The 15,011-nt window shown below is 46.8% G+C and overlaps 1 protein-coding gene across 6 annotated transcripts in view; it reads left to right on the top strand.

The window, feature by feature from the left end:
* The window catches only part of KMT5B (lysine methyltransferase 5B), a 58,792-nt gene extending 46,725 nt beyond the window's left edge, over nucleotides 1-12,067 (top strand). For 3 of the 6 annotated variants that reach the window (XM_027090679.1, XM_027090678.1, XM_027090680.1), the window contains 2 exons: nucleotides 606-802; nucleotides 7,759-9,347. In XM_027090679.1, coding sequence (XP_026946480.1) covers nucleotides 606-802; nucleotides 7,759-9,233 — 1,672 coding nt within the window. In that variant the 3' untranslated portion in view covers nucleotides 9,234-9,347. Of the gene's footprint in view, nucleotides 1-605; nucleotides 803-1,074; nucleotides 2,079-7,758 lie in introns of those variants that run through there. The other 3 variants (XM_027090677.1, XM_027090681.1, XM_027090682.1) reach the window with 3 other exon arrangements.
* Nucleotides 12,068-15,011: the final 2,944 nt, after the last annotated feature.

The following is a 15,011-nucleotide window of genomic DNA, read 5'->3' as shown; positions in this document are numbered from 1 at the left end:
CATTCAGTAACTTTAAAGGAGGAATTTAACAGTTTTCATTATTCTAGAAGTGAGATTTTCACTAAGATAGCCTAGCCTTCTTATTCAGAATTTCAGTTAGTATTTGTTTGTATCTAACATTAGCTTCTAAGCAATGATTTAATTTATGGAAATTCGCTGGTTCCTCTTTTAATTCTGTAATTCTCAATATTCAGTAATGTAGTGTTAAATTATGCAGAACAAAGCTGGGATATAATTAACAGGTGGGTTATTTCAGTTACAGTTTAGACCTAATTATTGTACCAGTCGGTTTTGAAATTGAAATTTTATTTATTTATTTTTACCTACACTTGAAATTCTACAGGGTCCAACCAATAGCTTCTCATGGGCAATTAACAATTGATTGACAGTAATCATAAATTGTTTTATTTTAAGTCTGGGGCTTTTTTGCATTAATTTTATATATGTGTGTATTTTGAGAGTCCTAGGCTTAGCGGCTTTCCAGTGGCGATTAGGGCCTCATCAGTTCATCACACTTGCTGATCTGATGTGGCCAAGTGCGCTCAGCAACCAGGCTTACGTCAGTGAGAATGCTGTTTGTGTAACCTGTGCTGTTTCTCTTTCAGACGGGGAACTGGTGCTTTTAAATCCAGAGTGGGACTGCCTGCGCCTGCTCCTGTTATCAATAGCAAATATGGACTCAGAGAAACAGATAAACGTTTAAATAGGCTTAAAAAGTTAGGTGACAGCAGCAAAAATTCAGACAGTCAATCTGTCAGCTCTAACACTGACGCAGATACCACTCAGGAAAAAAACAATGCAAGTAAGTAAGGGAGATTTGATAAGCATATCTTTTTTTTTTTTAAAGTATTTTCACATAGTTTGCTTTCTAAAGCATGCTCTAATAGTTTTGATCTTTTAAACATTGAGAGAAACTCTGGGATTCATGCACTTCACCAGCACTGCAAGGTTCTAGAAGTGATTCGAGCACAAAAGCAGTCTGTATCATGCCTCCAGATTTAATATGGTACTAAATTGTCTGCTTTTCTTGAATACTGGGTAACTGGATATTAAATTCTCCATCGTGTGTTCCAGGGTCATCATATGTTTGACAGAAAGCTTTTCAAGGTGTTAGTTTCTCTGTAATGATATTGTTAGGCCCACAAGAAGACAAAGGACGGGGTGGCGTCACACAGGCACATACGTGTTCTGCGCCTGGCCAGTCTGTTAGGATGGATGATGGACTTGGGGAATTCATAGCTTCTGGCCTCAAGGCTTCCACCCTTTTACTGCTTGCTTGCCGTTTTCAAAATGAACTGACTCAATTCACCAAACCACCAGTTACCAGACTCAGAATTGTGATAGAGGAGCAGTTTGAATGTCATTATACTGTGACGTGTTGTAATAGCCACTCGACCGAAAGTAGCAAGAGTGATGAAAAGGAGAAGGAAACAAGCTTTAAGATACCAGTTGTGTGGGGGGGGCAAGACCTGATGGAAACTGGAAAAAGAGAATGAAGAATAAAGAGAAAAGAAAGAGAAGAATCCTAAGTGAGCACAAGAAAACACATCACGTTTTTGGAACCTTGAAGTCCTGGAACCATCCTGATTGCTACTGTTTTCCATCTGGGTAGCACCAGTTTTCTCTGGTTGCCACTAAAGCAGTAGGCTCCTTAGTCTGACTTGTCTCTGATAGGAATAAAGTTTAAAAGTTTTAACTTGATGGTCCCCAAAGTATGCCTGTTTTGGCACTCTAAATGTCCATACATACTTGTTAGCAGTAAGTACCGTCTGAGGTCTGATTATTTTAGGCTCTTCTCCCTGTCTTCAGATGTTTTCAGCCCAACTCTGGGTACTCCTCTCCACTACAGAAAATCCCAAAGAAAAGGGAAGATGTCTCCCGTGATGGTGACTGTCACTGCCCTGAATCCTGACTCTACCTTCTGCTGGGAGTCAGAGGCCAGGGGTAACCTCTGCCGTGGAAAAGCGATGCCGCATTCCTATTCCAGTCTTTAACGTCCAAAGTGAACAAAGAAGAGCAGTTAGTTCGTCATTCACTGTTGATTGTTGGTTTTAATAATAAACGCAGCATAATCAACATTTTGTTTTCTGAGTCTGGTTCCTTGGTGAAACTGGCGACTTGTGAGGCCCATTTTATGAATGTCTGCATAAGAACACTTAGGAGTGTGCTGCCAGCCACACGTGGAGATGGCCACGGCACTGTCCACGTGGCTCTGTGACGTTCGTGCGGGTGCTTTGTGTTCTTACGCGTTAACCATACACTGATGTGTAGATACTGAACTCAGTACCCCACTTAGTTTAAAAAATCAAAATAGGAAAAATTTTTGGAAGGTGTTGAGTGTTCTATTATGTGACCATCTATGGGATATTTATTAATAAACCAAATACATGTTCAAAGCCTGCTAGTTGTTAAAAAGAGAAAGAAAAGTGTATGAGACTTGGGCCCCTCCCTTGGGGAGTTTATGCCTTAGCTCCAGGATGGGACCAGTACACAGTAACTATGCAGAGCAGGCTGCAAATGCCACTTGCTAAAGGCTAGAGGGAACAGGTGATCCCTCTGAGCTGTAGTCTCAGCATTACAGAACAGAAATAGAGCCCTTCACCGTGACTGCTTGTATCAGGGTGCTTACTTTAGTCAGGTTACTTTTCTGCACAGTGATTGTCTGGAGTAATTCAAGGGTTGGCATAAGTAGCTTTGAGGGTCATTGTGACAGTTGCTAGACGTGGCTCGGGGCTCTGAAGGAGTTCGAGGTTTACTCCAGCGGTCTCTGAGAACATTGTGCACTAAGTATGTTCATAGCAGTGTTTTCTCGGGCTCTTACATGTGTTCTTTTAGGCTGTATTTCTTTTGCTGTTTGTGTCTTGACCAAACCCTTCTACCTGTTTGAAAGAAAAGACTTTGACACTGCAGTGGATGCAAGGCCAGAGGTGCCCAAGCCTTTCTCCCAAGGGGCGTGGGCATACATCTTGTGTATAGATTCCGAGTACCCATCTTATCCTGCAGTTTGGTTAGAATTAAGCAGCTGACAACTATAGAGGAACTGCTTTCTCTGAACAGCGTGTTTGTTCTTTTTAAAGAAACGTTTCTGCCTAGTTGGAAGAAAAAATCCTTTCTTCCTTCCATGCAGGTCCTTTTTTGGAAGGTGTCTCAAGAACGACAACTTGACTGTTTGCTTTAGCATCCAGAGAGGAGACGAGAAATCCCTTCTCACAGGTTCAGTCCACAGACCTGATTATAATGCCATCACTAGAAGAGTCGGGTTTCTTGGGCCTCTTGTGCCTCAGTGGCTAGGCCACCCCCATAGTGCTGCGTCCTGGATGTGAGCCACTGAAAATGCCACGAGTTGGTGCAAGTCCCAGAGGACTCCCACCAGTGGAATAAGTTCACTCAGCTGGACTGAGGAGCGCCTGCCCTGGAGACAGTGGGCTGGGCCACCACCTGTCACTCTCTCGCCTGCCGCAGACATCACTGGTTGGTCTGAACACTTTTCTGCTGAGCCTGCAGGCTGCTTCAGAATCCTTTCCAGCACCTTTTTCCAGCCGTTCATTCCTGTGTTGGTTGCATGAGGTGGAGCCTGCTTCTTGTGCCTGACAGACTCCTTGAACTGAAGTCTTTAAAATCCTGTTGAGGGTTTTTGGGTCCTCGTGTTGGGAACATGCCAGGCTGTGTGTGGCCCTCGTGTTCCCTTGGCTCCACCGTGTGTGTTTCTGGGGCTTGTCCAGCGCAGGGCACGGGTGCAGCCCGAGCGTTCTGGAAGCTTTGATGCCGTTTTGCTGCTCTTGTGTCTGGCTGTCATTCTCGATGCCCACACAGAGCTGCCTTATGATTTTGAGGACACCCTGAGGGGACCGCGGTAGCCATACCACGGGTCCTTTCCCAGGAGTTGGGACTGTCCCCGTAATAGCTCTGTGGGTCCCTTAGAGGCCGTGTGACGGTGTGGTGAAAAGCTTGAGATCTGGGGCCACAGGCCTCAGCGCAAGTCCCATCTCTGCCGCTGACCGGATGGGCGCTCAGGCACGCTAGCCCACCTGAACTGGGTTTTCATTTAGTGTCATAGCTCTTACTTCAGAGAATGCTTATTATGATTGAGATCATACTAATTGGCCCATTTGGCACTGTACCTAGTATATACTAATTGCTAAGAATGTGTATCTTCACGTGAAATTACTGTCTAGGTTTATGCATTTGGGATTTGTCCCAGCCGTGAGGGAAGAGAGCCACACGTGGTGTGTTAGTGCCAAAGCCAGGGGAGCCGTGGCCGTGCCTTCCCTCCACTGTGTCAGGATCCTCAGTCTCTTGATAGACTTTTCTTAGTTTGCCATTGTGACCACCATCTCTCCCTCAGCCTGCTGTTGCTGGCGCTCACCCCCCATCCCCCTGCGATAGTGTAGCAGCACGTTCGTGGCACCGTGAAGAGCCCTGGGTGCTTAGTCACGTTGCCCACATTTCTCTTACCCAGCCGGACTGTGCCTTTTGTGCCCTTTGACTTGAGCACACCTTTTAGCTGGGCTTTTGTTGAGATAACGCTTTTCAAACAAGATGAGAATACACTGATAAATACATAAATACGGAAGTGAAGTCTCTCTATTGAAATAACACGTAGCATCAAATTCAGTCTCTCTTGTGCTCTTTAAAACACACACTGAAGTGCTTTGTCAGTGGTTCACTGCAGTCAGCTAACAATGAACCTCGGAAGGAGGGGTGGAAGGGCGAGAGCCCAGATTCAAAATCACCGTAAGTGAGATTCATCCAGTGATTGAAAAATCAGTGCCCAAGTGAGGAGAATCTCAGGTGCCATGAAGAGTCACAGGAAGGGTAACCTGTCATGTGTAGAGTCATGAAAGGCTTCCTGAGAGAAGTGTTTGCTGAGCTGAGTCTCAAAAGGGGAGGAGAAGTTGGCCAAGTGAAACGTGCTCCAAGCAGAGGGAACGTCACAAATGAACGTGTGGGCACGAGTGTAGGATTTGCATCAGTAAAGTTCATCAAGGCTGGAGTAGAAGGTGGGAAGGAGGGATATGAGCATAATTTAAAATTTTGGACTTTATTCTGAGGTATTAGGTTATTGGCAGGTTTAAAGCCCAGAAGTGACGTGGCATACCAGGAGAATCATCTGGGCTGCGTGGTGGGGGATGGAATGTCGGGGAAGCAGTAGGGAGGCAAGGAAAGGCGGGTGTTAGTGCCAGAGTCAAGGCAGGAAATGGTGGCATCAGGAATGGAGAGGAGGTGGTTCCAGCGGCACTGCAGGAGTGGACTCCACAGGACCAGTGGCTGGTTGGTGAGAGTTAGCAAGAGCAGGCGTCATGGATGACCTCCCCGTGTCTGCTTGGGCAGCTGGCTGGGTGTTGGTGGTATTGACCAAGATGGAGAACTTAGGCTTGGTGGTGAGTTCCCTTTGGGCATGTTGACTTGTGAGGGGCTCATGAGACAATCTTAGCGGGCGATCAAGGTCCCAGTGGACCTTCGGTGATGCGGATCTGTAATTAAGGCGAGAATCAGGCTAGAGACTTTGGTTTGGGAACTGCCAGCATATCGATGGTGATAGCCGTGGAGGAGTGGCTGCTTATGGCCTGGAGACTGAGTAGAGTTTTCAAGGGGCCTAGGATAGCAGAGGCCTGAGGAGTGCAGTCCACCGGGCAGATGGAGGAAGAGGGTCCGGGACACGGAGGGAAGGCCAGGAGAGTGTGCTCTCGCGAGCAGCCAAGGAGAGAGGGGGTTCAGGAGGGGGTTCAGGAAAAATAATGGTTAGCAGCGTCACATTCTGCAGAGAAGGAAGCAACGGTACGGGCTGAAAGGGTCCACCGGATTTCATGACAAGGAGTCTGTGAGGGAGACTGGCAAAGGCGCTGTTTAGGAGGACAGGTTGGATCCAGATTGCAGGGGGATTGCAGTCAAGGATACACGGTGTAATGATCATTGTGGAGGGGTGGTTGCAGGTATGAAATGAGAACCGCTGACCTTGGTCATAGAATGGTCCTTGAAGAGCCATAGACAGCAAAGTCTCACCATAGCCACATTTGAGAAAGGCAGACACCAGCACTGGTGTGTTTACATAATAAGCACATCTACTCTCACCTTGTAGGAAGCCTTGTAAGCACAAAGAAATCCTTTAGAAATCCTTTAGCAAATCCTTTAGCAAATCCTTTAGGGAAATCCGTCCCTAAATATCCTTATATTTAAAAAATTATTTCTGGTAAGTTCTGTATAATTCAGTTCATAATACGTCGGTGGTTCTCAAATTGGGTGGCACCCAAACTTTACTGCTACTACTGTTCTTAAAAAAAAGTTGCCTCCCTGGTAGCATCCGGCACAGATAAGCATGTTCTTGGTTCAGTCAGTGGATCTCATTCCTGGGAATTCTGCTGGTTTGGAGATCCCAGAGCCATTCGTGAGCCCGTCTTCCTGAGTACAGAGACTTCTGTTCTTGGCGGGTTGATGTTTTTGGAATGCTGTTATGCATTCTTGCTCCTCTCCCTCAATAAAAACTAACTAATGGTAACCTGACTCGCTCAGCCATGCAGAAGGAACAGCAGTCACCCTGGCGACCCTCAGGCGTGTAGGAAGCAACAGTCTTGTCGGGCAGCGTGCTGGGCTTACCCACGTTCACTGGTTTTTATTCCCTCTGTTTTCTGTTGAGAGGTGGTGATGATTCGTTTGGTCATCTCAGCTTCCCTAGTGAATGATTTAAAGGGGTATTTTGATGGGAAGAGCTTTTCAGGTGGGGGATGGGGAGCAGACTAAGTGATCGCGAAAGTGACTCACGTAAAACACTGTGACTATAAATCCAAAATGTAGATGTAGAGAAAAACAAAGATGGCGGAAAGGAAAGTCAGTGGCAAGGTCAGAGGCTCACCACGGGGCCACCTGACACTTGAGTCACATATAAGCCTTTTGAGAAGCCGTCCAACTGTCATGTTAGTTCTCAGGTTGTCATTCCCAGTAGGTTGTCATCCCCTTGTCCAGAGGAAGGAAGTTGGGTCCCCCTTGTCCCGAGAGTGTAACTCTAGCAGTGCGCTTCTTCCCTCTTGCGGTTTGATTGTCGGCAGCGGGCAGTCAGCGGAGGGATGGGGCCAAGTAAGTTCCGCAGCCTTCAGAGCCTCTGCTAGTCCTCACAGCATTGAAGGGAACAGCTTAGAAGGTGCGGCATTTGGGGATAAATGTCTAGTGGGAGTAACAATATGCGGTTCTTAGGATCTCTTTTTCTTACTTGAAAACATCGTGATAGAATTTGTCTCTGAGAGCCTGTTAGTCACCTGTCGCCGGTTCTGGATTACTAGTCAAATAACATACTTTGAGTTAATGAATAATGGATTTTAGAAACATTTTAAATGATGATTTTAAGAAGAATCTATGAAAGAAAAATATTATTTTTACTTAGCTTTACTTCAGTTATTTTATGTGGTAAAAGACTAAATCAGGGAAAGAAGTGTTCAGTTTGGACTAGTGTCGTGATAGATTTAAGGACACTTCGAGTGAAATCCAGGTCCTTGCTGTGCTAAGAGCTCTGTAACCCTGAAATTACGTACCTGGAAAGTGAATAGATGCTTCTTAAATTAGAGGCAGAAATTAGAAAGCGAATGTAAAGGAGAACTGTAGGAGTGCTGGCGGAAACGCAACTGGGGTCTGTCTACCACGTTTTTTGTATAATCTAAACATTTCATAGCTAATCATCTGGGTGTTGGCATTGTTTTGTTGAACATTACCGTGTTACCAAGACTGTTTTTCATCCTTTTTTTTTCTTTTTTTTTTTAAACTTTGCAGCTTCTAACCGAAAATCTTCCGTTGGCATGAAAAAGAACAGCAAGAGCAGAGCATTGACAAGGCAGTCCATGTCAGGAATTCCAGCTCCTTCCAACTCTACCTCATCTAAGCTAACTCCTATAAGTAATTCCAGGGTACCAAAGAAACTGAGAAAACCTGCAAAGCCTTTACTTTCAAAGATAAAACTAAGAAATCATTGCAAACGGCTGGAGCAGAAGAGTGCTTCGGGAAAACTCGAAATGGGAAACTTAGTACTTAAAGAACCTAAAGTAGTTCTGTACAAAAATTTGCCCATTAAAAAAGATAAGGAGCCAGAGGGACCAGTCCCGGCCGCGGCGGCCAGTGGGTGCTTAACTAGACACGCAGCGCGAGAGCACAAGCAGAACTCCGGGCGAGGCGCCCCTGCGCACGTGGAGGGCGCCCCCTGCACCTACACAACCCGGCGGTCCTTGAGGACGAGGATGAATTTGAAGGAGACCTCCGACATCAAGCTCGAACCAAATACGTTGGATGGCTACAAAAGCAGCTTGACGGAACCCTGCCCAGACAGTGGCGAGCAAGCATCTCCTGCGGTGCAGGAGGAAGAACTGGCTCACGAAGCTGCGCAGAAGGGGGAGGCCAAGTGTCCTAAGAGTGACAGCACGTCAAGGAAGAAGTCACGGCAAGGGAAGCTGGTGAGACAGTTGGCAGAAGCAGAGGAATCCGCCGCGGTGCACGATTCCCCCGGCAGAGCTGGCGTGGGGCGAGAGGGCGTGGGGTCCCGCCCTGACCAGGGCGAGCACAGCAGCCTGGAGGGCGTGCCCGGGAGCTACACGGACTGGCCCCCTTCTCCCGTTAGCGGTTCTGTGGTCGCATCAGACAGCTTCAAAGCAAAAGACAGCTTCCGAACTGCAAAAAGTAAAAAGAAGAGGCGGATCACTAGGTATGATGCACAGTTAATCCTAGAAAACAACTCTGGGATTCCCAAGTTGACTCTTCGCAGGCGTCATGACAGCAGCAGCAAGACGAATGACCAAGGGAGCGACGGGGTGAATTCTTCCAAAATAAGCATCAAGTTAAGCAAAGACCATGAGAACGATAATAGTCTCTACGTAGCAAAGCTTAATAATGGATTCAACTCAGGATCAGGCAGTAGCTCTACAAAATTAAAAATCCAGCTGAAACGGGACGAGGAGAGCAGGGGGTCGTATGCAGAGGGGCTTCACGAAAATGGGGTGTGCTGCAGTGATCCTCTTTCTCTCCTGGAGTCCCGCATGGAAGTCGATGACTATAGTCAGTATGAGGAAGAAAGTACCGCTGATTCCTCCTCTTCAGAGGGAGATGGAGAGGAGGATGACTATGATGACGACTTTGAAGACGACTTTATCCCTCTTCCTCCGGCGAAGCGGCTGAGGCTCATAGTCGGAAAAGACTCTATAGATATTGACATTTCTTCCAGGAGAAGAGAAGATCAGTCTTTGAGGCTTAACGCATAGTAAGCTCTTGGTCTTAATTTGACCCGGGATAACTACTTTAAAGAAATAAACAATTCCAGTCAATTACTCCTCAACCGAAAACATTTTAGGGGCAGCACTTCTGTTGTCTTTTCACTTATCAGCATAATACTGTAGAAAGTGTACAGCGTACTGACTCTTCTTAAAAGTCTGATTTGTGCAAATTTTTATTGTACTTTTTAAATAGCCTTCTTATGTGCAATTCTGAGTTAGAGGTAAAGCCCTGTTGTAAAATAAAGGCTCAAGCAAAATTGTACAGTGATAGCAACTTTCCACACGGGACGTTGAGAACAATAATGTGGCTACACAATTTTTTTTAACTTTAAGAGCATCAACTGGCTCTTTAATATATGACTAAAAAATAATTTAAAACAAATCACAGTAGCAGCATATTAAGGTTTTCTAGTATATGCTAATATCACCAGCAATGTTCTTTGGCTTTTTGATTTATTTGCTAGATGTTTCCCCCTTGGAGTTTTGTCAGTTTCACAGTTTCCTGGCCCAGGTGTACTGTTTGTGACCTTGGTTAAATAGCAGACCATCGGTCGGGTGGGAGTGAAATCGGTTTCTTTAAAAAAAAAAACAAACAAAAAAAATTACATGCGTGACAGCTAACTTTTCAGTACGTTATATGTACGAGGGTCGCAGTGTGCAGGAGGAGTTTCGATACAGCGTATTTATTGCTTGTCATGTAAATTAAAGACCTTGTATTTAACACTTTTCAATCCTTTTAGATAAAATTGTTCTTTGCAAGAATGATTGGTGCTTATTTTTTCAAAAAATTTGCTGTGAACAAATGTGATGGCAACAAACAACATTTATCTAATGAACTACAGCTATCTTAATTGGGGTCTTCAAGTTTTCTGTTGCACTTGTAAAATGCTACAAGGAATATTAAAGAACTCTATTCACTTTAACTTATAATAGTTTATGAAATAAAAACATGAGTCACAGCTTTTGTTCTGTGGTAACCTATAAAAAAATGTTTGTCTTTGAAATTCAGTGTAAAGAACTGAAAACAGTGTATATGTTGTAAATATTTGTGTGTTGTGAGAAATTTTTGTCATAAGAAATTAAAAGAACTTACCAGGAAGGTTTTTAAGTTTAGAAATATTCATGCCAATAAAATAGGAAATTATAAATATATAGTTTTAAGCACTGCATCAGTGGGAGTTCTTGGCTTATGTTAGTTTATGTATGAAAATATCAAAGATTTTTTTGACTATATTATCAGTTAAACAAAAAGAGGAGTCATTTAATTTGTTTTTGAAGCACTTTGAGAAAAATTAATTTTAAGTAACTTAATGAGCAAAATTTTGATTACTACTTTATGTTCAATACCAACCTTCCATTTCTCTGGATGATTTTACAAATCATTGGACAAAGAATCTGAGAATATAAATCTGTAGCAGGTGTCTGACACCAGTGGGTCTCTCTACTTCTGGGAAATGTGTACATGTACTTTCACATATACAGTGTTCCTAAGTGAAATCAATTTAGGAGATTCGTGTAGTGTCTAGAAAAGTAGCCCATATCTTTAAATCCTTAAAGGAATCTGCAGGTAATGAGAAGTCCAGTGGAGAAAACCTCAATGCTTACTGTTACTCCTTACTGATTCCTACCAGTTTCTAGGTTCCTGGGGATACTATTTAAATTAAGTTCCTTAGAACTATTGCTAGTAGGTTCCAAATAGAAATTAGTAACATTCATAAAAGTTCTTTAAATTTAGAATTTTTCTCCCCTTCTGTTCTTCAAGGAATTACTTCCATAGTCTTCTGTCGTCTCGTTCCTGTTTGTTACGGTGCAGTTTCATCCTCAGGTATTAATGTGGGAGCAGGTGGCTGACCTCCTCGCCCACTCACACCCCCCTTTGCTCGCTCCGTCTAGAATTCTTCACCTCTCGAAGTAGGGCAGCCCTGCAAGGTCTGTCCCAAGGCACTCGGAGCAGTCTACAACCTCACCCAGTCCTCCCGGTGTCTCTGGGTGGCAGTGGGAGACTCAGGCCACTGAGAAGGTCACGCTCAGACCCTGTGTCTGGGAGATACCAGAGAGCAGGGGGTCATCTTTTATTCCCACCTTAGTTTGGAGTCTTTCAAAGAGGTCCAGAGACTAAATCTTGAACTGTTTTCTTGGAATACCAACGATAGCCATTTCAGGAATTTCATCTTAAGGAAAAAGTAACAAAATACCGCATTTCCCACTTTACTCCATTTTTAAGCTTAATTTTAGTAATTTATTTATGAAGTTTAACTTTATTGAGGCCTCGTCTTTGGGGGCTGACCTTCCCGTGGGTCCGAGCAGTGACGTTAGGTGGTGGTCACTGCCTCAGGAGTCGGTGTGCACAAGCGCTCGGCAGCCACTGCCGGCGCCTTCCAGGGAAACCTAATTTCCGTTTTTACAGTTAGGGGCCTCGGAGCTGGTCTAGCTCTGCTGTAGAACTTCACTGTGTGGAATGGCGAAACCCACACACTGTTGACCACTTGGAAGAGGTTGCATTCAATAAAACGTAGCTAGAGCTTATGCAACGATTGGTAAAGATTTTGGCATTGTAAGAATTAGGAAATGATCATAGAAATATATGTAAGGTATTCAATTTTCAATCATTTTTCAAATTACTGTTTTAAATTGTTTTGCTGAGTTGTAATACTTTTGAGATACAATGTATTCCTTGTACTGAAAGAATGAAAAAAGGACTTTTTCAGCATTTGAGGTAAGTTCTTTAATGTTTCATTAAAAACATTTTTTACAAATATTTTGTACATGCACTTGCAGTATTGAGGTTAATCATTTTAATAAATTCGGAAATTAAAACAGTTTGGCCGGTGTTCACTGTATCTGAGAAAAAAAGATCAAAGTGGTGACTGTGGCCACAAGGTTTTCACGTACAGTAGAATTTGTAAAATCACTTTCTGAAGCTTTTCAGTATCTGTGAGTGTTCTGAGCCCTGGTCTCCTTTTGCTTCTGGTGCCGTTTGGTTTAAACGGGGGGTGAGCACTCGTTCCTCTCTCGGTGGGGAGACCACTTTCGAACTACATAGCCCCCTGGCCCTCAAACCCAAGAAGGCTTTTGCTACCCAGTTATTAATGGTGCCTGACTACTTAGTTTTTTCCCCTCTCTGAGACAGAACTGGCATATCCAGCACTGGTGTGCATCATTTTTTTCTCCCAGTTACTGTAGCAAAACTTAAGTTGGGAAAGGAAATGTGACTGGCTTAGGAGTCAGGAAACCTGAATGTGCCCAGCTCCGCAACATGTGGGTGACCCCGAGAAAGCTGCTCACCCCCAGATCTCTTTGCAGCACCTGTAGGTCAGCACGGACACCTGGTCCTGTTGCCAGTTAAGCTTCAGGGTGAGCTGCGTCCACTCGCGGTGAGGGCGGTCAGGGTGAGTGGTGCAGACCAGGCTGGGAAGACTTCCCGATGAATTGGAATATCCACGCGAACTTGGGTTCCCGGTATGAGAAACGGCTAACAGGGCTTCCCTGGTGGCGCAGTGGTTGAGAGTCCGCCTGCCGATGCAGGGGCGCGGGTTCGTGCCCCGGTCCGGGAAGATCCCACATGCCGCGGAGCGGCTGGGCCCGTGAGCCACGGCCGCTGAGCCTGCGCGTCCGGAGCCTGTGCTCCGCAGCGGGAGGGGCCGCAGCAGTGAGAGGCCCGCGTACGGCAAAAAAAAAAAAAAAAAAAAAAAAAGGCTAAGAGGTGGCGCCCCCGTTAAATCCACAGGCCCCTTCAAGGCTCGGGTTTGCCGCCTACCCTGAGATGAGCTGCGCCTTCTGCATAACCAGTGGCAGCTCCCACACCGCCCAGAGCCCTCGTGTGAGTTCCTTTTCTCCAGTGCCAACTCTGTTGTTAACACGTGCCCGTGACGTTCACTGCAGAACCCAGCGGCACTCAGTGGGGCGCAAGCATGCTGCTGACCTCAGGGGCACTTCAGTACCCCAGGGCTACGGTCAGTGTGACCCCTCCTGCAAGGGAGGACGAGAAGGTCTCCAGCCTCCTCCCTCCCCGATGTCATAGAGTTTGGGCAGCGCTTAGTGTTTGCTAGTGACAGGCTCAGAAGAAAAGTGGACATTGACTCTTCAGGAAGGGGCAGGGTACATTGGACGGGCAGGGTTGGGCAGAGGGGTCTCCCACTCGAGCTCCCTCCACCCTTCCTCCTGCACTTCTGCCACTTGCACTCTCCCAGAGGGTTAAGCTCACGTTCCTGGAAGCAGTTGAAAAGCTGCTAACCTGGAGGACAGAAGACGGCCTACAGCCTCACAGAAATAACTTTGGTAAAGTCCTTTTTACCAGATCCTGTTTTCTCCTCGTCAGATTCGTGAGTGTTCCTGCCGAGTTGCAGTGGACTGACTTCTGTCTTTTGGGCGTCACCCACCCTGTCGGGCCTGCTCTGCTAAGGGGAAGCAGAGCACTGCTGGGTCTGCTCAGGCCCACAGCGAGTCGGCAGGTGGCCCTCTCCCCAGTCTGAGAGCCTGAGCAGGCAGTGTCCAGAGTGGCTGGGGCAAAGTTGCATTTCTTTGCTATTTGTCAAGCAGTGATTATGTTAGGTGCTGCTAGGGGTGGGGAGGCAAGATGTGTGTGTCTTCAGCGTGGGGGGTAATTAAAGCCCTGGGAGAAGGTGAGATAACCTGGGCAAAGAGGACAGGCAGCCGCAGGGCCCTCTGGACACAAGGTCAGGCAGGTGCTATCGCTCTTTGGTCCTCGTGCCCTGGGGGCGCCTGGGGAGGCCCTTCCAGGAGGAGCCAGGCAGGTGGAGGAGAGAGCAGGCGGAGAGGAGGTTTGACCAAAGGTGGAAATGATGAAACTGGAAGGGAGGTGGGGTTAAGGATTAACAAAGGACAAGAGGGTCTGACTGTGGAAAGCTTCCACAGGGTGGGGGAGGGGAGGGGTTACTCAGAGTCTGGGGAAGGAGGGGTGGTCTTAGGTTGATAGGTCTGTTTTCCTTGGCAACAGGAAGAAAAGAGGTGGTAGGTGAAGGGGGGGAGCCAGTTCCAGCATGAAGGTTTCTATTTTGTCTAAAGTAGGAGGTGAGGTCACCTGACCGGGAGGAGATGACGGGCCCAAAACTTGAGTGTGCGGGAGATTTGAAATCAAGAAAGGGTGCGCAGGCTGACTAGGAACCCAGTGTGGTGCATCACAGAAGTCTCAGTACCAGTCAGTGTTCTAGGCACCCATGGGAGAAAAGGCTGGTGGCAGCACTTCTCCACACAGGTGTGAGGCTCTCAGCCAGGTGGGGGCCACAGAAGGCAACAGGGCTGGAGGCTATAGGGTGCAGGTGGGCAGGAGAGGGCTTGAACGAAGAGGCCTGGAGTGCACTCAGGGAGGAGGAGTCCGCAACCAGAGTAGGCCCCTGACCGGGGGAAGTGGACTTGCCCAAGGCCTGGCGGCGCCCCTGTGGTCAGAACGGCCAAGCGGTAGCTGGACGAGCACACCGGGAGGACAGGAGGCTGAGGTCAGAGGGGAGGCTCTCGAAACTGGAAGAGCTTCATTTTCAATGGGATTTGGGGGAGAGTGTTGTGGTCCTGAGGCAGCAGGAGGGCCAACAGAACCGAGGTCAACCAAGATGAGAGCAGATCAGCCTTCACCGTGAGCCCTGGGAAGCAAGCGACCACCCCCGGAGCCAGACAGAGACTGAGCCTGTGGCGGACAAACACGGGAGACACCCTCTTCAGGCGGCGGGGGCCCGGTCTGGGGCTGTGGGTAGTAATATGTTTCAGGGAGAGAGTGAGTCAGCCTGCCCGAGGCCACGTGGCTAGCGGCAG

The sequence above is a fragment of the Aethalodelphis obliquidens genome, unplaced genomic scaffold (assembly GCF_003676395.1).
Source record: "Aethalodelphis obliquidens isolate GAN/ISIS:26980383/991018 unplaced genomic scaffold, ASM367639v1 scaffold69, whole genome shotgun sequence".
In the NCBI taxonomy this organism is placed as follows: domain Eukaryota; kingdom Metazoa; phylum Chordata; class Mammalia; order Artiodactyla; family Delphinidae; genus Aethalodelphis; species Aethalodelphis obliquidens.
The sequence above is the reverse complement of the archived record's forward strand: the minus strand, read 5'-3'. Positions and strand labels throughout refer to the sequence as shown.